This window comes from Aethalodelphis obliquidens, unplaced genomic scaffold (genome assembly GCF_003676395.1).
Source record: "Aethalodelphis obliquidens isolate GAN/ISIS:26980383/991018 unplaced genomic scaffold, ASM367639v1 scaffold44, whole genome shotgun sequence".
Taxonomy (NCBI): domain Eukaryota; kingdom Metazoa; phylum Chordata; class Mammalia; order Artiodactyla; family Delphinidae; genus Aethalodelphis; species Aethalodelphis obliquidens.
This window is the reverse complement of record NW_020837988.1, coordinates 7,126,305-7,148,293: the sequence shown is the minus strand read 5'-3', so window position 1 is coordinate 7,148,293 and position 21,989 is coordinate 7,126,305. Positions and strand designations below refer to the sequence as shown.

Here is a 21,989-nt window from a genome sequence, read left to right as displayed (position 1 = left end):
GAGATCCGGAGCGAGGCGAGCGGATCTGCGCGCAGCCCTCCCCGCCCAGCCCGGAGAAGCCAGGGGTCCCGGCCCTCCCCTGCCTCCCCGCCCCGAGTGGCGGGCGCCCCAAGTGGCGGGCGCCCCGAGGGGGCGGGCTCGACTAGGTGGGTCCCGGCCCTCACCTCACCTGGAACTCCAGGCCAGCCCCCGTCCGAGGCCTCCGCGTCCCTCGGCGCCGGCCGCCAGCTCCGCTCGCTCCGCCGCGGGCCCACGGGATGCTGGGCGGCAGTCTCCTTCCTGCTCACCTCCGGCGCGGCGAGCAGGGGGCGGAGCCGCCGCTATTTACATAAAGGGTGAGCCGGCCGGGCCGCGGAACCCGGAGAGCAGTGCCCCAGCGGCCCGCCCCCCGGGCCTGGCCCCGCCCCCGGTAGCGCAAAGCCTTAGAGGCCGAGCGCAGCGCGGGCGCCCTCGGGGAGGGCGGGGGCCGTGCTCCGGCCAATCCACGACTCCGTGGACCGCGGGGGCGGGGCCGAGGTCTCCGTGAATATGTACGAGGCACTGCCGGCCCGCCCTCGGCCTCACCTGGGCTCACCTGGGCGTACCTGATCGCAGGACGCCACGCCGCGCCGTGTCCCGCCGCCTCCCGGAGGAGGAAATAGTTCCCGGAACGCGCGGCTGCCCCGGGCCACCTCCTAAACCAGGCGATCGGTTCCTCCCACAACCTGGCCCCGAGCTGCCCCGGAGGGAGGGGCATAGCCCGGCCGGCTCTTCCTGTCCGGGTCCCTCAGAGCAGACCCCAATCAGAGAGGGTGACCGGCGAACACAGGGCCAAGTTTCGGGACCCAAGAACTAGGTGGTTTGAGGACGGGTGTCGCCGAGGCGCCTCCTCTCTGGGCGGCCTCCAAGCCTGGACCTTCCTCCGGGTAACCGGCAGCAACAGCGACCGGAGTTTTCAGCACGACGAGGGAGGGGATTAGGAACGAGGAGACAGGAGCAGAAGGGGCGCGGAGGCCAGGCCCGCACAGCTCAGAAAGACTAGGATTCAAGCCACACTGACATGTCGCCTCTCGGCCGCCCCTCTACCCGGACCTGGCTGCGTTCAGGGAAGGAACAAGTGGAATGCCATCTTCCCTCTTCGGACCACCCTTCTGAAAGCCAAGCTAGCTAGACGTCAGTGACTTCCCAGAGAAAGGGTCGGGTCGCATTCCTGCCCTCCTGAGAGCTGCTCTTAACTCTAGCACCAGAGGACGAAGTACTCTCTGTGGGTGGATACAGCAGGGGTGAGTGCCTGGGGGCCAGTTCCACGGACAATGGGATGGTGGGTAGGGAGGACTCGTCCAGTATATCCAGCCACAGCAGAAAAGGGATCTATTTTTTAATGGCTTTGGCTTTATCGCAAGAAGCAGGCACCCTCTCATTTAAAGGCACAGAGTCCTCTCTTCTGCCCCGCCTCGCTGGTCTCTGAAATCTAGTCCTGAGTTCCAAGGGGATTTACTGCAAGGCAGCAATCTCAGGCCTGGGGCATGGAAGTGCTGCAGCAGCCAGGTAGGGGGGGCAAAGCTCCCCTCTCCTGCAAGCATCAGACACCCAGGGCCAAGGCCCAGACTAGCCTCTGAAGCTACAGGTCAGAGTCTGGGTGTAGGAGGCAACTGAGATGGTCCCTGAGAGCAGACAGTCCAGGTCCCTCAGAGCAGACCCCTGGCCCGGCCAGAGCTGCGTGGTCAGTGCTCCAGATCCCTGGGTAGCGTGAAGTCCCTGAAGCTGTAGAAGGAGATGTCTCCGTGATCCACCAGGGCAAAGATCAGAGGAACATCCCCGCTCTGGTAGGACAACCGCTTGAGGGTGCAGAGGTCTGGGACTGGCTCATCAAATCTGCGAGAATCAAGGTTAGACTGAGACCTGAACACAGCCCACCCATAGGCTTTGAGAACCCAGCCCTCTGAGGCTCCCAGGGAAGGGTAATTGTAAGACAGGAGTTGGGGGTACAAGAAGTCTGGCCCCTGGGCTCTCCTGTCTGCAAACTGCACGGCTCTGATTAAGTTCTCCAAGTAACACCCAGAGCCCTGGTTGGGTAAGGGGACTAGGAAGAGTAAGGTTCTCGCCACTCTTGGCCTGGAAATCCCTCTGATTCACATCCCTTCTGCTGGGTGAGCCTGGGACTAACGTGGCACAGGAGAGAGACTACTTGAAAATGCCAGGAATGAGAGGTGAGGATTGGGAAGCCTGGGTTCCTGTAGCACTAACTGGCTATGGGGCCTCTCTCTGGACCGCTGGTTCTTTTCAGGGACTGACGAACTAGCCAGGGGCATGGAGAGGAGGTCCAGCTGGTTTACAAGAGAACTGGCAGCAGCCCGGGGGAAGTGCTCGCTGGTCCCGTACCCACTAATGCACATCCGGACATAGGGCTTGCCAGGGTTATTCTTTCGGAAGGTGGCCACAGCATCGGCCTGGTAAACATCAAAGCTGATCTCCAAGCCCCCAGACTTCTCCACCAGCCTGAGGACAGAGTGAGAAACCTTAGGAAACAGGGGCTCTCCTCCCCCATCTTTTCTTTCCACACCACCCTTTCGCTCCCCCAGTTCCTCCAGGGGGACTAAGGAGGGACGGCTACCTTATCTGAGAACCTGGGGAAAAATCTACTCTTGTCTCTCACTCCTCCCTCTCCCCTAGATATACATGAATATTAGCCAGGGTAGGGGTCTCTAGAATGATTCCCCCAGCTCATGCCCAACTTCAGGAGTAAAATCCCAGCTACCAACTCCTGCCGGCACCCAAAGTACTGTGGAGACAGGCACTACCTGGAAACTCGCCGCACGCCTCCATCAGCAAGGTGTGTCGTCTGCAGCACAGAGATATGCTGAAGGACTGTGGCTACAAGGATGGTGAAAATAAGGCGTTGGTGAGGGGAGTCAACCCTCCAGACTCCCCCTGACATTTCTGAATCTGCCATCTAGTTTAGGGTTGCCAGATTTAGCAGATTTCTTTTTTTTAGTATAGGTATGCCCCATGCAACTTTTGGAATATACATATACTAAAAAATTAGTTGTTTATCTGAAATTCAAATTTAACTGCTCTGACAACACTACTCTAGTTACTTACAACTCACCATGTTCCCATTAAGAACGGTAGTTCTGAATTCATTAACACAACTCTTGCCTATTAGTTCTCTATTCTTAACGTGCAGGGCATACAAGAAGCTTTCTATTTATTTGACCAATATATCACCCCCTTGTTCTCCTCTGACAGAGCTGGGAGAACAGGGAACCACAGCCAGTTGGTGGCAGAGCCACTCCACATGCATCTCGTTTATGATTTTAAGGATGTGGTTGTAGTTTTCATTCCTCCTCGCCTCTCCTTGGGCACTGACTTGCCATTTCTAAACCTTCCCACCTGGGTCTCTTTGCTGCCTCCCAGAATGGACTATCCTTGTGGGTTCCACTCCACTGACAGCTCTCTCCTCCCCCATCTTCCTTAAGCCTCCATCAGTTGTGGTCAATCCATGCCCCCTTCAAAGTCTTGTGGCCTATGGCAGGATGAGGGGGTACCTGGGGAGTCTGCCTGACCGGGACTCAGCAAGGGTGTGACAGGCTGGTCCCACAGGTGTGGGGGGCGGCTCTGGGTCTTCTGCAGGTGCCGCCTCTGCAGCAGCTGCTTGTACTCCTGCCAGCTGGAGCAGCACTGCACCTCGGGATCCGAGTTTACATCCTCCCGGAAGTGCTGGGCCTCCTCTGCCTGTTGCTCCCGTTCCCGCCTGGAGAGCTTCTCCTTCCGCTGGTTTAGCTTCTGGCACCAGGACTCAGCGTCTGTCTCCCGCCCTGCCACGTTGGCCGGGAGCAGCTCTGGGGCGGGGGCAAGCAGGAGGGTATGGCGACTGTCTGAAGCCATGTTGGGGAAGGAGATCTGCTCAAAGTTCCAGCGTGGCTTGCAAGCCCCCTTGACCCCGTTCTCCATTTTGCCACTCTCCTGGCTGCACCGCACCCCCTCCCTGGCCAGCCCAGGGCAGGGCTCCAGGGACCCCAGAAGCTGAAAGGGGCCCATGGGGCCCTTTACGGGGCTTGACTCCTGGGATTTCTCCTCTGGGCATCGGCTGTTCTGGTTGCGGGGAGGTGGGCTGGAGGTCGCCAGGCTCTCGGGTGTCCCATCCACCCCCTGCAGGGGGTTCTCCAGGGCCTTGGGCTTCTTATTAATGGACCTGAGGGACGTGGGGAGGAAATGCAGCACATCTGCTCCTGACTGCTGAGGTGCACGCGACCCACACGTGCCCTACTGCCTCCCTGAGCCCCAGCCCAGCTCTTAAGCCCGGGCATTCTCCAAGGCCCAAACACCAGCACCCCCTCAAGGCTCTCCCTGGGGAGTGGCCATGTGGGGAGCATTACTGAGAGCTGGAGCTCCTCCTCTTCCTCTTGCCATTCCGATCCTCCAAGCGCTGGACACTGCCATCCAAGTTCAGCTGCCTCTCGTAAGGGGACAGGACAGAGCTGTGGGTGAGAATGGGGCAGGCAACAGAACCACCTCCTCAGTCTGGTGCTCCCCGTGGAATGTGTGAGGGACTGACTCAGAGTAAGTCATGGGCCAGGGCTAGAGCCATAACCAGGGGCTAAGGCCCCAGGCAGACCTGCACACGGGGTACGTGGGGGCAGACACAGGGGCCTGTCCATGCAACTTTGTCCAGGCCTCTGGGTCTCACCAACGGCACCTTTGAACAGAGGTTCCCTGAAACTAGGGCTCCTGCAGAGCCAGCAATAAATAATTAATCCCTAGTGAGAAAAATCAGGGGGACGAGAAAACTTGGAAAATCAAGAAAAATGAAAATAAAACCCATAGATACTACTGTAACGTTGTTTCTTACAAACACGCATACTGTCTTTCTCCATGTTTCTCCCTCTCAAAAATGACATTGTACTAACATACTACTGTGTAGTCTTTTTTTACACTCAACAGTATGTTATGGACATTATTCATTCTTCCCTGCCATGATTTTTTTATGCCTGTGAGGCTGTACTGTCCAATATGGTAGCCCTAGACAAAAGGGACTATTTAAGTTAAATTTAAATCTATTAAAATTAAACAAAATTAAAAATTCAGTCCCATGGTTACACAAGCCACGTATACTGGATAACACAGACACAGACCATTTTTATCACTACAGAAAGTTCTATCAAATAGCGTTGCTCTAAGGGATAAACTTTAATCTGTATGACCATGCTTTCCCAGTTGGGCTTATAGTACGTTTCCAAAATCACTGATTTCGCAAAGTGATGGTGTTTCATGTAAGCTCCCCACTAAATACAAGTTCTGTGGGGGCAGTGATTTTGCTCTCTGCTATTCCTCAGCAACCAGCATAGGGCCTGGCACCCAGTAGGTAGTCAATAAATATTGCTGAACAAACGACTGAATGAATAAACACGTTTCACAGGTGAACTTACACACACATCTGTGACTGTTTCCTTAAGATATGTTCCACTTTCAAGAATTAAAGGATGTGCTTGTTCTACAGCATGTATGACATACTGTGAACCTGCAAAGGCTGTACCAGTTTCTCCTCCTGAGTCTGAAAGTCTCTGTGGCTCTTAGCTGTGCTGGATTACTAAGGTGCTGATGCTCAGAAGACCCAGAAGGAAAGAACATTTAACCTAGCAAAAGGAATGTGAAACCCTACTCAGCTGTTAATTTTTCACTTGGTCCTTCATTCATATTTTCACTTAACAAATCTGCTTGCACACCTACTAAGTGCCAGGCACTGTTCCGGTACTGTATCTCCATTCTCACGCTGAGCTGTAGGTGCTCAGTTGTTATCTGTGGAGTGAACGGGATGAAGATGGGGCTCAATCTGATAGCCCAGGATAAGGTGAAATGACCCAGATTTGTCCCAACACGCTTCTCGATGGAGCACCTCCAGCCTGTTCAGAAAGCTGCAGTTCCCCAAGGATTCCAGGTAAGGAGAGGCCACTTTCTACTTTGGGGCCAGTCAGCCAGGTTCCAGGACTAGAATAAATTCGAGGGCAATAAGATAGGGATTTACCTTGCTTGGAATCGTCGAAGCACATAGCCCAGTCTCTTCAGGTGACTGAAGACCTCAAAAGATAAAAAAGTAGAGGTCAGACGTCCACTTTTGAAAACAAGTAGTTTCTCCACACAGAAGCCATTCACCACACCCCCAGATTCCAAACCCTGGGACTGGTAGGACCACACTCCATTATAAACGCTTTCCCCAAACTAAGGTCTCAAGTCTCTGAATTCCTGTCTCTCCCTTACTGTGGGCACAAACGACATTTAGCGGTTTCTTAATTTAAACACAAATCCCAAAAAGCTGATAGTTGATGGACCAGGAAAAAAACTACACCCTAGAATATTCTGATACCAAAGCTGTCACCAGTGAAGCTCCTGACCACAATAAAGACGAGATAGCAGAAGGTGGTGAACACCTGGCCGCCCCGCAGCACCTCCATAGATGGGTGGGATGGGGGGAATAGTCTTTGGATGAACCACATGTTCAACCTTGTGTCCCTGTATCCACATCTGAGAGATGTAGGCAGGAATGCCCCCAGCTTGCTTGATCTCTCAAGCCTTCAACATAGCCAAGCACTTCTTCCTGGAAAGACCTTCTCTTGGCGTCTGTGACGCCACCTCTCCTGGTTTTTCTCCTGCATTGCCAGACCCTCTTCAGTTCCCTTATCTTCCCCCTGACCTCCTCAGGTTAGAGTGCCCCAGTTCTCAGACACAGCCCTCTACTCTGGCCACACCTAGGTACAGCCCAGTGGGGTTTGAAATACCATCCATGCCATCATGGTGTCCACATTTCTGTCTCTAGCCTGGTGCCCCTCCTCCTCTTTGTCTTTTTCCTGGCACTCAGCTGTGAAGTCAACCATCCATTTGCCTGCTTACTTATATATTACCCAAGTGCCACCACTAGGATGTAAGCACCATGACAACAGAGCCCTTGCAGGTCTTGTAGCCTCAGCACATGGCTCTGTGCCTAGCACCTCGGAGGTACTTATAAATACTCATTAGTTCAGTGGATGGGTGGCTTCTGTCCCGCGAGAGGGTGGCAGATACCTGGTACTGCAGGAAAGTCACAGTGTCCTCAGTCAGCAGCAGCTGGTAGGCCTCTTGGATAGACAGTGGAAGGTCTTGGTAGAAGAGCTGGATAGAGCCCTGGAAGCGGGGCCAACAGCTCAGCTTGTGAACCGTCCCTGCAGTGGCACAGCCAATGAGGCAACTTCCCTGCTCCGATATCCGCGTGCTACGCCCCCCTCATCACAGCAAGAATAGGGCCAACCAGGAAGGGGAGGGGGGAGAGGGAGGCAGCACCAATAACTTCGACTGGAATGCCTGCTCCCTGCGTGGTATTCTTGTCTCCTGCTCTAGAAATCAGGTTACAAGCTCCCTGAATACTCAGTTGTATATACTTTTTCTCCAATAAAAACGTCCTTCCGGTTCCTTGGTCCCAACCCCTTCTCCACTCTCCCAGGGCCCCACTCACACACTCCAGCAGATACAAGGCCTCTTCCGGGTGAAGCCGCTGCCGGCCCTGCTCTGAGAAGCCCATAGTCTGCCAGAATTTACCCTGCGTGGGATCCAGACCAAATGTCACAAAAGAGCCAGGAGGGCAGAGAAGGCGGGTTCCCTGTCTCTGAACCCCACCGCTCACCGCAGGAGACTTCAACTCCACGAAGCCGTCTTCCGGTCTCCACTCGGCGGCCACCAAACTGCCCCTGGCGAGGAGTAGGGAGGGGTCCGTCTCAGTCTACCGGATTAGTCTACCGGGTCCGTCCGCCCCGGCTTTGCCCCCGCCCCGGCCCGGCCCCCTCACAGACGCTCCACGCGCTCCTCCGCCAGCAGCTGCCAGAGCTCCTCGCGGCACACTCGCAGTCGCTCAGCCTGGGCCGCTGAGCCGTCGGGGAGGAAGTCCTTGGGGCCATGCGAGCGCTGGGGCAGCTTCTGGGACCTGGAACGGGCAGCGAAGAGCTCCGGGGCACTGGGGAAGGAAGGGACGCGGGGTTAGCGCCGCGCAGTCGGGGCCGCTCGGCCCAGGCCTGGATCCCCGTCCCGGGTGCCCGGGCCCTTCCCGGCGCCCACTCCGCTGTCCCGGCGCCTCCCCCGAGCCGGGCCGCGCCGCACCTGAGCACGCGCCCGGCAGGCACCTCCACCGAGGCTGACTCGGGTTCGGGCTCCATGGGGTTGCGGTCTGCCGCTGCGCGCGCGCGCGCGCCACGCCCACGCCCCGCCCACCGCCGGAATTCCGCGCGGCCCTAGCGCCCGCGGATCCTACCTCTGCTCCTCGGGTCTCCGGATCAACCCACCTGCTTTCCACCTTCCTGGGTGTCCTGGGTCCTAGAGGCTGCCCACAAACATGTGCCTCGATTCCGGGGGCGGAGAGCTTGCAGGTTTCTGGATTGGGAGGCGCTCCCCTCTCCTATTCCCAGCCCGCCTCTGGGCTTCTCTCTAGTAAAACTTGAGGAGCCCGGCGTTAGAAAAGTGTAGTATGAAGAGTCAAATGCGTGACCCTCCTCTCCGCAGCCCTGGGCTGCTTAGTCCCCACCACCCAAGCTGGACAGGGAGGTTAGAAGAGGGGGTTTAGAGAAGGGAGAGCTTTGGGTTCCTGAATTCCACCTTCACAAACTGAAGGTCACCGAGGGCTGTCAGGTGCAGTCTAGGGAGGTTCGGAGTTCCTTCAGGGTCTTCCGTTAGGTCCCTTCCTAGGGGGTCCGAAGCCGGGTTTCCAGGGCCGGGGCGGGTTGGGGGGAGGCGCTGTCCGACCCACGATGGTGCTGAAGCGCCACCCCAGCCCGTCATTAGCACCTCCTCAAGGCTGGGGTCCCCGCCGCCGCCACCGTGGGTCGTTCCGACACAGTCCGCTAGGTGGCACCATTGCTCCGACCAGTGGCTGTCGGTCGGAGACTCTGGCCGCGGGCGGAGGTCGCCGCGGGAGTCCCGGGAAGGGCGAGGGTCAAAGAGGAAGGGGGTCTTCCCAAGTGGGATTCCTGGGTCTCGGTTCCCAGATCCCTTCACATCACGTCTTCTGTCCCACCCAGTCACAAACAGGGTATCTCACCATTCGGTCTGAACTCTAGAGCCCCGGGTCGCCCGGGGCTCCACAGCCAGGAGGCAGCTGCGCGCACTCTCGGCCCCACCCACGCCGCTTCACCTGGGCGCATGCGCTGACCCGGCCAGAGTCCTCGGTCCGGACCAGAGAGAGGGGGCGGGGCCTGACGCGGATCGGGGCGGGGCCGTAGGCACTGACTGACAGTCCGACTGCGCTGCCGGGACGGTCCCTCCGCTCCCGATCCGGCCGGAGGGAGGGGGGAGGGGCGGGATTTCCTGCGGGAGGCGCCGAGCCGGCCTTGGAAAAGGAGAAGGAGGAGAAAAAGGGTAAGGGGGGCAGTGGGAGCCGCCGTCCAGAGTGCCAGGGACCGAGCAGGACCTGCCGGATCCCCGGCGGGGAGGCTGGGAGAGGTGAGACTGCGGGGACTGATCTGGGGGTCAGCACCGTTGAGGGCGGGCACAAACTAACTTTTCTTGCGGGATCCGCGGGCGCCTTCATCTGTCGTGTCCTTCCGTCCTCCTCGCTCCCCTGTACCGTCTTCCCGCATCAATTCCTCCAGCGCTTGGCCCTCCCGGTCCCTCCCGCCGCTTTGTTCCCCGGTCCGCCTGGGCTGGGCTGGGTTGGGGGGTTGCGCGGCGCTGGACTGGCATTCCGGGGGGCGGGGGAGCCAGCCCGACCCCATGCACTGCCAGGGGCGCCCTCCCCCAATGTCGGCCGCGGGCCTTGAGCTGGAGTGCCATCTGGTTTGGGCTTGGGACTTTTGGGGAGTAAGAGGACCCCAGCTAGGGCCCCAGGCCTGCACAGGTCTCATGCCACAGGACTCGGGCAACAAATTCTCGGCCACCTAGGAACTGACGTAAGCTTTTCCAAAGTGAAGTCTGGGCTCTGGGCCTCAGATTCAGGCTTGGGAGGGCAGGCAGCCCCATTTACCAGCAGTGCCCCGGCTCTCACCTCTGTTCTCCGCCCAGCTGCTTCCCCATCCCACACAAGGGGTGAGGATGGGTCAACAACAGGTGCTGTAAAGCCTCCCTGTCCTGCAGGCAGACACCCCGCCAGAGATGGGGGGCCCTAACTCCCCAGTCCACCCTCTGAATTCATAAAGAGCCCTGGGGCTAGGGCATCCAGCTATTACAGCAAAGCTCGGATAGGGGAGGTTCTGGGGGCAGGCACCTTTCACAGGGAGTGACCCCTGCCCGTCTGCCTGTGCCTGACCCTCCCAGGCCCCACCTCCTGGCCCACCAGTTGTCTGTGGGTGTCAGAGCCTCAGGCTGTGGAGAACAGGCTGCTGGCCCGACCTGCCCCAGTGTCGTGCTGCCAGGGCCCCTCCTGCCCCAGGTTGAGGTGCTGCCAGGCCCTGGGGCCTCAGTGACTCAGCCTCCCCCTCCCAGAACACCACCTCCCCGCTTCCAAATACTCCTCTCATGCATGGCGGCTCCCTCCCCCTTTTGAGTGGCTCAGCCCCTCCCTTGACTCAGAAGGGCAGCCGGGGTGATTGAGGGACTCCCTGGAAGCCCTGTCTGTTCTTTCTCTGAGCCCTGCTTCTGGGACCCTTACAGACTCTGGCCCAGCCTTCAGCAGACCTTCAGCGGACCACATCTTTTGCAGACCCCTGAGACATGTCCACCGCTGCTGACTGAGGTGTGAGGGAATGCTGGCTGCTCTCTGGGTGGGCACTGGTGCTCCTGAGCCACGTTGGAAAGATTGGCGCCCCCAGTCCTGGCCCATCCCTGGGCTGTCGGAAGCTGCAAGCTGATATCCGTTCAGATTTCCACACAGCCTCTGCCCCCTCAGAGATCAGCTTTCCTGCTTGTGGTGGCAGCTCACGAAGCACCTTGAGGAGGTACCCGTCAGCGCCTAACAAGAAGCCCACTGCCTGGGACACCAGACACACTCCCCCTGGACGCCTGGCCCTCCAGAGGGCCAAGGGATGGCACCCTGACACCTCGGCTTAGACCCGTTTCCCTGCCTCTGCCCTGGACTCCTGAGCTCAGAGCCCAGCCCAGGGACCAGGATGGGTCGAGAACAGGACCTGATCCTCGCTGTCAAGAATGGAGATGTGACTGGTGTGCAGAAACTGGTGGCTAAGGTCAAGGCCACAAAGACCAGTGAGTACTTGACGGGGTGACTCTCCAGCTAAGACCCTCCCCGGAGAGCCAGGCTGTGGAGAGAGGCCTGGGCGGTCACTCCGACCTGGGGACTTGGGGTGGGAGTGCCTCTGTGTGGGAGAGCCAGTGAGGAAGTTGGGTCCCCCTTGCTGTGAACCCTTAGGCAAGTCACTTTACCTCTCTGGGCCTCAGTTTCCTCACCTGTAAAGTAAAAGGATTGAAGTACATTCATTCTAAGTTTTTTGAGTGCCTATGGTGTGCCAGGCTCTAAGCACTGAGCCACAGCAGTGAACAAGACAAACTAAAAGTCCTGCCCTCGTGGAGTTGCCTTTAGCAGGTGGTTTTTCCAATGTGTTCTTTGGAGCCGTGGGGTTTCTGGCAGTGAGTTGGGAAAGACTGAATAGCTAGAGCTCAGCCTCCACGCCCACCCCCAGTTCAACCAGAGCATCTCTGTGTTTCTGTCAGCTTGTGGAGATATCTGTAAGATGGCTTTTTAAAGGGAATTCTGCTTAAAACAAAGTTCAACATTATCTAACTGCTTACGAAAGCCCCCATCCCCCTGACTTATCTGCCTGTGTCCCCTGGGGGGGGGGTGTCCTAAGTTAATTTTCTGGAGGTCTCTCTGCAGCCTGGGGTCTCTAGTCGACAAGGTTGTGGGAGCTCTGTGCACAGGTGGTCACACCTGACTTCCATCTCCTGAGTACCTCTGCAGCGAGACCCTGCAAGGAGAGTAGACCTCTGGGCTTCAGGGCAAGCTCTCTGGACTGTCCCAGGAGGACACTGGACTTGTCCCCTTGAGTTCCTGGACCAGCAGGGACAGGAGATGGCTCCTGCCACCAGACTTGGGCTGGGGGAGAGAGGGTCCTTCTGGAGTGCTGGGGCTCTAGCCCAAGACACAGCTTGGCCCTCTGCACAGGAAGGAGTCCCAGGCTACCTGAAGATGTCCTATTATCCCCAGCCACACCTGGGAGTGTGGGGTGCCGGAAGGAAGGATTTTAAGGGCCTGGGAGTTGTGCACGTGTGTGAGTGTCCCCACTTACACGCCAGGGCAGGACACCCGGGGTGTAGGGAGATGGAATCGTGAGGGGTGCTCTCTGTGCCCTGGGGGAGTGGATGCAGGGTGAGCCCGATGGGGGAAGGTGCCAAGGAGGGTCCAGGGAGGGCCCTGGAGGCCCCAGAGTGGGAGCCACTGCCCCTCCTCCCCTCACCTCTGTGTTGCTTTTGGCAACCTGCCCAGTAGGGCCTTGGTTGAGCTGCTGCCGGCCTCACAGCCCTGGGGCCTCAGACCTCAAAGTGAGGCCCTCAGGAGGGCAAGTGGCTGGAGGCTGGTGGCAGAAACCTTGCAGCCAGGCTCCTAGGCTCCGGGAAGGTCCCCTGTGTCCAGAGGGGGGAAACATCTGTGGAGGAAGATGATCCTTCCCCCCACTCCCCAGGGGACTTGCACAGAGTGTAGGCACAGGCACAGAGCGATAGGGTCCTGGAACCACCTGTCCCCCCTCCCAGTCCTCTGAGAAGCTGGGAAAGCTGGTGACAAAAAGGAGATCACAAGGTGGCCTTTGCAGACCCTACAGTTTATGACATATTGTAATCCCCTCCATTCCCTGGGAGATGGGTACTTCTACATGCACTTTACAGATAAGGAAACTGACACTCAGAGAGGGTTAGTGATTTGCCCAAGGTCACACGGCCATTGTGTGGCAGATCAAAGACAAGTCTGAGCCCTCTGCCCTGTGCTGCCGCACTTGGCTGCCCATCAGAATTACCTAGGGATAGTTCAGCAAGTACAGACTCCCCGGTCTCTCCCAGAATTACAGAATCATCACAGAGAGCCTGGGACTCTGCAAATCCGAAAGTTCTTCAGGTGATTCTGAAGCAGTTCTGAGAAGGGAGGCTGGAAACTCCTGCTCCATACCCAGAAAGGCAAAGGAAACTGCTGGAAGGGAGGTGGCAGGGCTCCCTCTTTTCCCTCTGCCGGTGGCTAAAGCTTTCTGGCTGTCCAGAGAGAGGTGCTCCCTCAGCCTGCTGCATCTGATATCTGGTCACTGGGGGCCGGCTTTCCCTGCCTACCCAGGTCCTCTTCAGGGAGCAGGTGGCTGGGAGGAGAGGGCTACAGTTGCCCTGGCCTTGCCTCTGCCCTTCCTCCCACCCTCCCCTGCCCCCTTTTTTGAGCTGTCTCCTTCTCTGGCCAGAGGAAATGGAGTGGGCTGGGGGCGGCCTGCTGAGCTCACATCCTCTGCCCGAGCCTAAATCAGGAGGAGCGACCCTTCCACCCGCAGAGCCAGGCCTGGGAAGAAGGTTGTACCGCAGGGGAAGTGCCGGGAGCCACTGCCAAGAACCTAGGACCCTCCACCCTCCCACCAAGGTCCCCAGTTCAGTCACTCTGAGCCTCTCCCCACCGCCTTTCCGGCCATTGTTCGGGAAAGAACAGAGCCACCCAGCCTGGCCCTGCCCCTGTTCCTGTCCCTTCTGTCATGTTGTCCTGCCACTCCCCGGAGGGGCTGCCTCTCACCGCCGAGCTGCCCCAGCCCAGGCTGTCCAGGCTGGCAGTAGCTGGAGGGACTTTCTGTGCCTCTTCCCTGCTTGACCTCGTTGTCTTCACTGAGGCTCAGAGAGGTACCAGGGCTGGCCAAGGTCACACAGCCAGTAAGAGGGAGAAGAATTTGAATCACGCACTTCCTGCTTCTAGGGCCCCTGTTCTTTCCACTGCCCTGAATGGTTCTGTGTGACAAGGACTTTCCAAGGGGGCTACAGGAAGGCTGGGAGGCCTGGGTTTCTTTCCTGTGGCCCCCACCCCCTCACCTCTTCCGTCACTCTTTGACTCCGTATTTACCTTTTCGCTGTAGCGCACTTGCCTCAGCCCTAAGCGTAGCTGTCTCCCCCTTCCCATCCTGTGCTCCTCACTGCAGGCTTGGTCCCTCCCTACTGGAATGAGGCCCTGTCTTGCTGGGGTATTCAGGGGCCCACCAGGGCCTGGGGGGCAGGCCTGGACCAGCATGCTTGGCGCCCTGCCCAGCCGGGTTGAGCCAGGCCTCCTCCTTCCCGGCAGGGGTGGGTTCCAGCAGGAGGCAGGGGCCCGCCTGTGACAGGCACTCTCCTTCCCCTCCGCAACACTCCTTGGGGCCCACCCCCTCCCACCCCCTGGCTCACACGTGGAGCACACCTGTCTGAACCCCGTCCCTGTTGCCGAGAGGGGGATGAACCAGCATCCTCCCCTTGCTCCCCGGGGCACAGAGCTCTCTGCTAGGAGCCTGTGGGTGCAGAGTCAGCAGTTACTCCCCTGACAGGGGCCCTGGGGGGACTGTACCAGCTTTCGCTGGAGGACAGCCTCTTGGTAATAATGGCTAACATGTAAGGAGTGCTGAATGGTGAGAGCTCCCGTCTTTCACAAGGGTCAGGCATTGTACTCACAACCCCCGTGAGCAACTTGTGTGATCAGCCCATTTTACAGATGAGGACACAACCCGAGAGGTCAAGTGACTTGTCCAAGATCACACCGCTAGTATGTGGCAGAGCCAGGGCGTGGTGAGGTCTGTGTGACGCCACCTTCCCCACTATGCTCCGCTTATGGATGACCCAGGGCCGGGCAGTGTGGCCTTTGAGTCCAGCCCTGGCATCCGCCCTCTACTCTCGAGCTTCTGGTACCCTCTCCTTTCTCTCCCAGCCCCCTCGGCCCGTGGGACAATGAGGCTCACTCCTTGGCCCATTCAGGCAGGAATGCCAACCATGCGCTCGTGGGACTGTCCTCTGAGGGCACAGCATGCCAGTCCCCCCCATCTCCGCCCCCTTTGACCCTATAAACAAGCGGGGCTGGGGGCCCAGGGAAGCCAGGCCACTGCTGCAGCGGCGCCCTCCAGCTGATGGGCCAGGGTGGGAAGCCATAGGGACTGACAGCTAAAGGGCCATGGGGCAGATGCTTTCCTGCACTCCAAGAGGTCAGCTGGAGGCGGGAGGCGGGCGGGGAGGGGGCGCTGGGTCAGGTGTGGGCAAGGGCGGCTCATTCGAGGGTGCCCTGATGCCTCCCACTCTGACCCCCAGAGCTCCTTGGCTCCACGAAGAGACTCAACGTCAACTACCAGGATGCTGATGGGTGAGCGGGAGCCCCCGTCCCTCTTGAAAACTGGGGGGGGGGGGGGGGGGCAGTGGAAAGACCTGGGGCCTAGAGTCCCTTCCCCTCTCAAACTTGGCCCTTGAAGCGTGTTTGCCGAGAGCTCAGGGCCCTGCCCGCGCGCCTGCCCGTGGAGCTATCCCTGAGGGAGAGGAGGGGGCCCTGGTGCCTCTCTGAGAGGCCTCCTTGGGTCAGATTCCTGCTGGGCCCCCCTTTCTCCCTGGAGGGTAGGAGCCCTCGGGCTCCTGCTCCCACGGCCCCCTCCCCTGGGCCGGCTGTGAGGGAGGCCAGACAAACAGGCCTGTCAGCGCAGACACTGAGCCCTTTCATGCTGCAGCCCGGCTGCTCTGCTCCCGTGGCAGGGCTGGCAGGGGGGGGGCCGGGGGTGCAGTGGCAAATAACTCATCCCTGACGGCCCCCAGGATGGGTCTGCTGCGGAAGACCAGGATTTGGGGGCGGGGGGCCGCTCCCTGACACCCCCGACCTTGTGTCCCACCACACCAGGTTCTCGGCTCTCCACCACGCCGCCCTGGGGGGCAGCCTGGAGCTCATAGCCTTGCTGCTGGAGGCTCAGGCCACCGTTGACATCAAGGACAGCAATGGTGAGAGCCCAGTGTACACGCACCCCAGACCCTGTGGTCAGAGTTTGCCCCTGCTACATTGTAGCCATGCTAATAGATGTTGGCTAATAGATGTTGGTAAGCCTGTGCTGAGCGCCTGGTTTGTTGCGTCTCCCAATTCTCACAGCTACCCAGCAGGTAGTTACTATTTTCAGATTGAACTTGCAAATGCTTCACCTCTTCAGTCTTCACAGCCTTCTGGGGTAGTGGGTGGTACTGACATCCCATTATCCAGGTAAGGAAGTTGAGGTTACATCACCGTTACAAGGTCACCAGGTCATCCATGGTGGACAAGGTGGGATTCTGGCTTCAGCCCCAGACAGCCGGACCTCTCCCTGACCAAACCCGGGTGAAGCCAGCTTCGCTTCTCCCCGCCAGCTGGGGTGGCTCCAGACCCTGCTCGGTTCCCTCCTCCGGCCCCACGCCATCCCTCGACCTCCTTTAGAACCCCCTTCCCTCTGGCAGGCATGCGCCCGCTGCACTATGCGGCCTGGCAGGGCCGGCTGGAGCCCGTGAGGCTGCTGCTGCGGGCCTCCGCGGCCGTGAACGCCGCCTCGCTGGATGGGCAGATCCCGCTGCACCTGGCTGCCCAGTACGGACACTATGAAGTGGTATGTGACCCTGCCAGCCTACAGGGGCGCGGGGGCAGGGAGAGGGGGGCTGGCACGGGGGGCGGCCAGGCCAGACCCCTCACTTGGCTCCCTCCACCCCAGTCAGAAATGCTCCTCCAGCATCAGTCCAACCCGTGCCTGGTCAACAAGGCCAAGAAGACGCCCTTGGACCTGGCCTGCGAATTTGGACGGCTCAAGGTAGGGCCTGCCGCCCTTGGGGTACTGGGTTCTGGGGGTCTCTGGGGTCTCAGGAGGAGGCCCTACCTGAGTGCTGGTTGCTGCAGGTGGCCCAACTGTTACTGAACAGCCACTTATGTGTGGCACTGCTGGAGGGGGAGGCCAAGGACCCGTGTGACCCCAACTATACCACACCCCTGCACTTGGCTGCCAAGAACGGCCACAGAGAGGTCATCAGGTACCCACCGGGGCCCCCCCAACATCCTCATCCTTTTCCGCTGGGACTGGCGATGTCCCCTCAGTGCCCCGCCCTGCTGCCCTCTTCACCCTCGCTCTGGGTCTCTCTCCCAGCCCCCAGCAATCGGCTTCCTCTCCTTCCCCACCCCCTGTCCTCTGCCCCAGTAACTCACCCTCCCCTCCACAGGCAGCTCCTGAGAGCTGGGATTGAGATCAACCGCCAGACCAAGACAGGCACGGCTCTCCACGAGGCCGCGCTGTATGGCAAGACCGAGGTGGTGCGGCTGCTCCTGGAGGTGCGTGTGGGCCCCTGGTCAGCCCGCGGGTGTGGACCCCTGTGACCCTATATCTGAGCTTCCACTTCCTCATCTGTAAAATCTGAAAATAGTAACTACCTGCTGGGTAGCTGTGAGAATTGGGAGATGCGACAAACCAGGCGCCCAGCACAGGCTTACCCCGCACTGTTGCACCCAGGGTGGGGTGGACGTGAACATACGGAACACGTATAACCAGACGGCGCTGGACATCGTGAATCAGTTCACCACCTCCCAGGCCAGCCGTGAAATCAAGCAGCTACTGCGGGGTGAGCGTGTGGGGAGAAGACCCAGCCCAGGGCATCCGGAGCCGCTCCAGAGGGTCCCAGGGAGCGGAGCAGGAGAGGATGCCACGCTCCTGGGCCCCGGGCTGGTCTGGGGGGTCATGAACAGGGGACTGGAGGGGTGGGAAGATGCCCTAAGGACCCTCAGATGACACCTGTCCTCCTCCTTCTTCTAGAGGCCTCAGGGATCCTGAAGGTCCGAGCACTCAAGGATTTCTGGAACCTCCACGATCCCACTGCCCTCAACGTCCGGGCAGGGGACGTCATCACGGTGAGGACCCAATGCAGGCGTTCCTTTGAGACACAATGATTGCTGTCACCTCCTTGGGCACCTACTGGGGATCAGGCTCTGTGTTAGGGTCTTTATAGGCACAACCTCGTTGAGTTCCTCCCAATCCAGGTAAGGTAGGTGCTCTTACTATTTCCTTTTTGGCGCTGACAAAATTGAGGTTTAGGGAATGAAAGCAGTCTGTCCAAAGTCGCAAGCTAGCAAGCAGTGGAGCTGGGACCTGAACCCAGGCTGACTCCAGACTCTTGTTGGTATGCCCTGGAGGCACCCAGGGGATTGGGCTGGATGCTGGCGGCAGGGCCAGAACTGTGGGCCAGCTTGGGCACCAGAGGCCAGCTCCCCGGGGGGAGGGGAAGAGCTGGACCGCAGCTGCAGGGCTGGGCGCTGGGTGCAGCACGTGACCGTGGCCTCGTCTGTCCCCCGGCCCCTCTGCCACAGGTGCTTGAGCAGCACCCCGACGGCCGCTGGAAGGGCCACATCCACGAGAGCCAGAGGGGCACGGACCGTGTGGGCTACTTTCCCCCGGGCATCGTGGAAGTGGTCAGCAAGCGGGTGGGCGTCCTTGCACCCCGCCTCCCCTGTGCGTCCACCACCCTGCGCCCAGGCCTCTCCAGGACACCACAGCCCCCTGCTGATGACTCCCTGCACCCCCTTACCTATGGCCAGCTGCCTCGGGTGGGCCTCAGCCCAGACAGCCCAGGTACCTCCTCCTGGGGGGGGCAGTGCTGGGTACTGGGGTAGACATCTGGCTCTGGCAAGCTGCCAGTCAGCTGTTGGCAGGGCCAACTGGGGCTCTAACCCCTTGGTTTCTGCCCCCCACAGCAGGTGACAGGAACAGTGTGGGCAGCGAGGGCAGCGTGGGCAGCATCCGCAGTGCTGGCAGCGGACAGAGTTCCGAGGGCACCAACGGCCACAGCACCGGCCTCCTTATTGAGAATGCCCAGGTGGGGGGGCGGGGGGGGTGTTGGTTGGGACCAGGGCCGGGCCCCCCACACCCGCTGCCAGTTCCCCAAGTGAGAGTCAGTTCCTTCCCTGTCTTCAGCCACTGCCCTCTGCTGGAGAGGACCAGGTGCTGCCAGGACTGCACCCCCCGTCCCTGGCAGGTAGGAAGGGAGACTGGGACCTGGGTGGGCTAGGAGCGGTGCAGGTGGGGAGGCTGAGGGCTTGGCACCCCTTTGTCCTGCCACCCTGATTCCATTTCTCTCCCTCCTTGAAGACAACCCAAACCACCGCCCTCTAGCCAACTACCGCTCCGGGGAGCAGCTCTTCACCCAGGACGTGAGGCCGGAGCAGCTGCTGGAGGGGAAGGTGTGACCTGCACTGGGGAGTGGGCTGCGGGTAGGGGTTGGGATGGGCCTCAGTGTGGACTTAAGTCCCTTCTCAGACCAGGCCCCTGGGGAGGCTGGGGTCAGTGGCAGGTCTGTGGCCTTGGCACCCCGCCCCTGCCCCTGCCCCCGCCCCAGCAGACTCAGCTCCATTACCTTCACCCCTCCCCCCACACCACAGGACGCTCAGGCCATTCATAACTGGCTCAGCGAGTTCCAGCTGGAGGGCTACACTGCCCACTTTCTGCAGGCTGGCTATGACGTGCCAACTATCAGCCGCATGACACCCGAGGTAGGTGCTGCAGCGGGAGGGCAGTGCAGGAACCAGTGGGCAGAGCAGGAGGCCTGATGGCATGACTCTGTGTGGCAGGACCTGACGGCCATCGGGGTGACCAAGCCCGGGCACAGGAAGAAGATCGCCTCAGAGATCGCCCAGCTCAGCATCGCCGAGTGGTTACCCAACTATATCCCGGTGAGTGGGCGACGGGCACGGGCTCCCACCTTCAGCTGCGGCTTTGCACTGCCTTCCTGGCTCGGGGGCCGACGGTGCTGCTTTTGCAGGCAGACCTGCTGGAGTGGCTGTGCGCGCTGGGGCTGCCGCAGTACCACAAGCAGCTGGTGAGCAGCGGCTACGATTCCATGGGGCTGGTGGCCGACCTCACTTGGGAGGAGCTGCAGGAGATCGGAGTCAACAAGCTCGGTGAGGACTGCCCTGGGCCTCTGACTGGGCCCCCGCGTGCCCTGGAGGATCTCCAGAATGTTTCGGGGGTCCAGGAGGGATGAGGGTGACCCTTCCCAGCCCCAGCTAACCCTTCCGCCTCTATCCCCCCCTCCCAGGTCATCAGAAGAAGCTCATGCTGGGGGTGAAGCGGCTGGCCGAGCTTCGGCGGGGCCTACTGCAGGGGGAGGCCCCAGGTGACGGCGGCCGCCGGCTGGCCAGGGCCCCGGAGCTGATGGCCATCGAGGGGCTGGAGAATGGGGACGGTCCGGCTGTGGCTGGCCCGCGCCTCCTCACCTTCCAGGGCAGCGAGCTGAGCCCAGAGCTACAGGCGGCCATGGCAGGGGGTGGCCCCGAGCCGCTCCCCCTGCCTCCTGCCCGCTCCCCCAGCCAGGAGAGCATCGGGGCACGCTCACGGGGGTCTGGGCACTCACAGGAACAGCCTGCCTCCCAGCCCAGTGGCGGAGACCCCAACACCCCACAGGAGAGGAATCTTCCAGAGGGGACAGAGCGGCCCCCTAAGCTTTGTTCCCCACTTCCTGGCCAAGGGGCCCCCCCTTATGTTTTTATGTACCCCCAAGGCTCGCCCTCCAGCCCAGCCCCAGGGCCGCCTCCTGGCGCACCCCGGGCCTTCTCCTACTTGGCCGGGCCCCTGGCCACTCCTCCAGACCCGCCTCGGCCCAAGCGCCGGTCCCACAGCCTGAGCCGCCCCAGCCCGGCCGAGGGGGAAGCCGAGGGGGAGGCCGAAGGGCCGGTGGATAGTGCCTTGGGCAGTTACGCCACCCTCACTCGGCGACCAGGACGCAGCGCCCTCGCCCGGACCAGCCCCAGCCCGACGCCAACCCGAGGGGCGCCCCGCAGCCAGTCCTTCGCCCTGCGGGCCCGCCGCAAAGGCCCCCCGCCTCCGCCCCCCAAGCGCCTCAGCTCCGTCTCCGGCCCCACCCTGGAGCCGCCACCGCCGCCAGATGGAAGCCCGGCGCCCAAGGAGGGGGCCCCAGGGCCCCGGAGGCGAACACTCAGTGAACCCACGGGCCCCTCGGAGCCCCCCAGCCTGCCCGCCCCGGCTGGCGCCGCATCGGACACAGAGGAGGAGGACCCAGGGCCCGAGGGGACACCCCCGTCTCGGGGCAGCTCAGGGGAGGGGCTCCCGTTCGCGGAGGAGGGGAACCTGACGATCAAACAGAGGCCCAAGCCGGCGGGCCCCCCACCCCGGGAGACGCCTGTGCCTGCTGGCCTCGACTTCAACCTCACAGAGTCAGACACTGTTAAGCGGAGGCCCAAATGCCGGGAGAGGGAGCCACTGCAGACGGCACTCCTGGCCTTCGGGGTGGCCGGCGCCACGCCCGGCCCCCCTGCCGCCCTGTCCCTGCAGACCCCCGGCGAGTCCCCCTCGGCCTCTGCCAGCCCTCCCCGGCCTGACCCTAGCAGCCTCCCAAACCCCGGAGCTCCAACCCCTCTCTCTCCCAGCCCCCCGACCCAGCCCCCCATGGCTCCCTGCCCAGGGCCGGCTCTGGAAAACAGTCGGCGGCCCGGGGAGATGGAGCCCCCGGCTCCCCCTGCTGCCCTCCTCAAGGTGCCCGGAGCAGGTATGAGGCGGGACCCGCAGGGAGAGGGTGGTGTTGGCAGGGCTCGTGCCCAGCCCAGCTGAGTCACAAGCCAACCTCTTTGTCTCTGCAGGAACAGCCCCCAAGCCTGTGTCTGTGGCCTGCACCCAGCTGGCATTTTCTGGCCCTAAGCTGGCTCCCCGGCTCGGCCCCCGCCCTGTGCCCCCTCCAAGGCCAGAGAACACTGGGGCCACGGGCCCAGGCCGGGCCCAGCAGAGACTGGAGCAGACCAGCTCATCCCTGGCAGCTGCCTTGCGGGCCGCGGAGAAGAGCATTGGTGCTGAGGAGCGAGAGGGGTGAGGGGTGCTGGGTGCTTCGGAGGGGGAGAAGGCGGCGTAAGAGCAGCTCCGCCCGAATCCTGAAGCCTTTTCCCAGGGTTCCGGGAATGACGGGAGGGGGATGTCACCGTCACGTTGGGCAGATCCTCAGGCTGGGGGGCCCCTATTGGGATGGGAGGAGCCTGGGCCTGGGGTCACCCAGATCTGACCTGCAGGGAATCCTGGTGGCTGCCACTTAGAGGCACGTGAGCTTGGGCAAGTCACTTCTCCCTGTGAGCCCCAGCGTCTCTGTGC

General features: G+C 60.8%; 3 protein-coding genes across 24 annotated transcripts in view; 1 reads left to right on the top strand and 2 right to left on the bottom strand.

Moving 5' to 3' along the window:
- Positions 1 to 304, bottom strand: part of LLGL2 (LLGL scribble cell polarity complex component 2) — a 33,896-nt gene extending 33,592 nt beyond the window's left edge. For 9 of the 13 annotated variants that reach the window (XR_003427543.1, XR_003427548.1, XR_003427547.1 and 6 more), the window contains exon 1: positions 170 to 299. The gene's annotated coding sequence lies outside the window, so the exon portion shown is untranslated. Of the gene's footprint in view, positions 1 to 164 lie in introns of all 13 variants that reach the window. The other 4 variants (XR_003427544.1, XR_003427546.1, XR_003427549.1 and 1 more) reach the window with 4 other exon arrangements.
- A 1,037-nt stretch (positions 305 to 1,341) lies between these two features.
- On the bottom strand, positions 1,342 to 8,396 carry TSEN54 (tRNA splicing endonuclease subunit 54). 5 transcript variants are annotated; one of them, XM_027080671.1, is made up of 11 exons: positions 8,286 to 8,396; positions 7,796 to 7,960; positions 7,634 to 7,697; positions 7,466 to 7,549; positions 7,039 to 7,137; positions 6,005 to 6,057; positions 4,359 to 4,460; positions 3,528 to 4,174; positions 2,781 to 2,853; positions 2,362 to 2,478; positions 1,342 to 1,854 (listed from the first exon to the last, which is right to left on the bottom strand). In XM_027080671.1, exons 4-11 carry the CDS (start codon positions 7,529 to 7,531, stop codon positions 1,704 to 1,706), a joined length of 1,308 nt encoding a protein of 435 aa, XP_026936472.1. In that variant the 5' UTR covers positions 7,532 to 7,549; positions 7,634 to 7,697; positions 7,796 to 7,960; positions 8,286 to 8,396; the 3' UTR covers positions 1,342 to 1,703. The 5 variants fall into 5 exon arrangements, with proteins under 5 accessions (XP_026936472.1, XP_026936469.1, XP_026936468.1 ...); XM_027080668.1 differs by lacking the exon at positions 8,286 to 8,396 and adding an exon at positions 8,104 to 8,203 and having other exon boundaries at positions 2,362 to 2,498; XM_027080667.1 differs by lacking the exon at positions 8,286 to 8,396 and adding an exon at positions 8,104 to 8,202.
- Positions 8,397 to 9,036: 640 nt separating this feature from the next.
- Positions 9,037 to 21,989, top strand: part of CASKIN2 (CASK interacting protein 2) — a 13,990-nt gene continuing 1,037 nt past the window's right edge. The window contains exons 1-20 of one of the 6 annotated variants that reach the window (XM_027080656.1): positions 9,336 to 9,438; positions 10,585 to 10,666; positions 10,820 to 11,133; positions 15,169 to 15,220; positions 15,743 to 15,840; positions 16,324 to 16,469; positions 16,572 to 16,667; positions 16,754 to 16,884; positions 17,071 to 17,179; positions 17,358 to 17,466; positions 17,658 to 17,752; positions 18,209 to 18,470; positions 18,593 to 18,714; positions 18,813 to 18,873; positions 18,987 to 19,078; positions 19,277 to 19,387; positions 19,466 to 19,567; positions 19,657 to 19,795; positions 19,933 to 21,399; positions 21,491 to 21,713. In XM_027080656.1, the coding sequence (XP_026936457.1) occupies positions 11,040 to 11,133; positions 15,169 to 15,220; positions 15,743 to 15,840; positions 16,324 to 16,469; positions 16,572 to 16,667; positions 16,754 to 16,884; positions 17,071 to 17,179; positions 17,358 to 17,466; positions 17,658 to 17,752; positions 18,209 to 18,470; positions 18,593 to 18,714; positions 18,813 to 18,873; positions 18,987 to 19,078; positions 19,277 to 19,387; positions 19,466 to 19,567; positions 19,657 to 19,795; positions 19,933 to 21,399; positions 21,491 to 21,713 (3,509 nt within the window). In that variant the 5' untranslated portion in view covers positions 9,336 to 9,438; positions 10,585 to 10,666; positions 10,820 to 11,039. Of the gene's footprint in view, positions 9,439 to 10,584; positions 11,134 to 12,939; positions 12,995 to 15,168; positions 15,221 to 15,742; positions 15,841 to 16,323; positions 16,470 to 16,571; positions 16,668 to 16,753; positions 16,885 to 17,070; positions 17,180 to 17,357; positions 17,467 to 17,657; positions 17,753 to 18,208; positions 18,471 to 18,592; positions 18,715 to 18,812; positions 18,874 to 18,986; positions 19,079 to 19,276; positions 19,388 to 19,465; positions 19,568 to 19,656; positions 19,796 to 19,932; positions 21,400 to 21,490; positions 21,714 to 21,989 lie in introns of all 6 variants that reach the window. The other 5 variants (XM_027080658.1, XM_027080655.1, XM_027080653.1 and 2 more) reach the window with 5 other exon arrangements.

Excerpts from the sequence above, each read along its gene's own strand:
- TSEN54 (XM_027080667.1), bottom strand. The coding sequence starts at position 8,159 with ATGGAGCCCGAACCCGAGTCAGCCTCGGTGGAGGTGCCTGCCGGGCGC. Across the intron at positions 7,138-7,465 it reads CCTTGTATCTGCTGGAGTGT|GGCTCTATCCAGCTCTTCTA; the intron begins GTGAGTGGGGCC and ends CCCCGCTTCCAG. Across the intron at positions 4,175-4,358 it reads AGGAGGAGCTCCAGCTCTCA|GTCCATTAATAAGAAGCCCA; the intron begins GTAATGCTCCCC and ends CACGTCCCTCAG.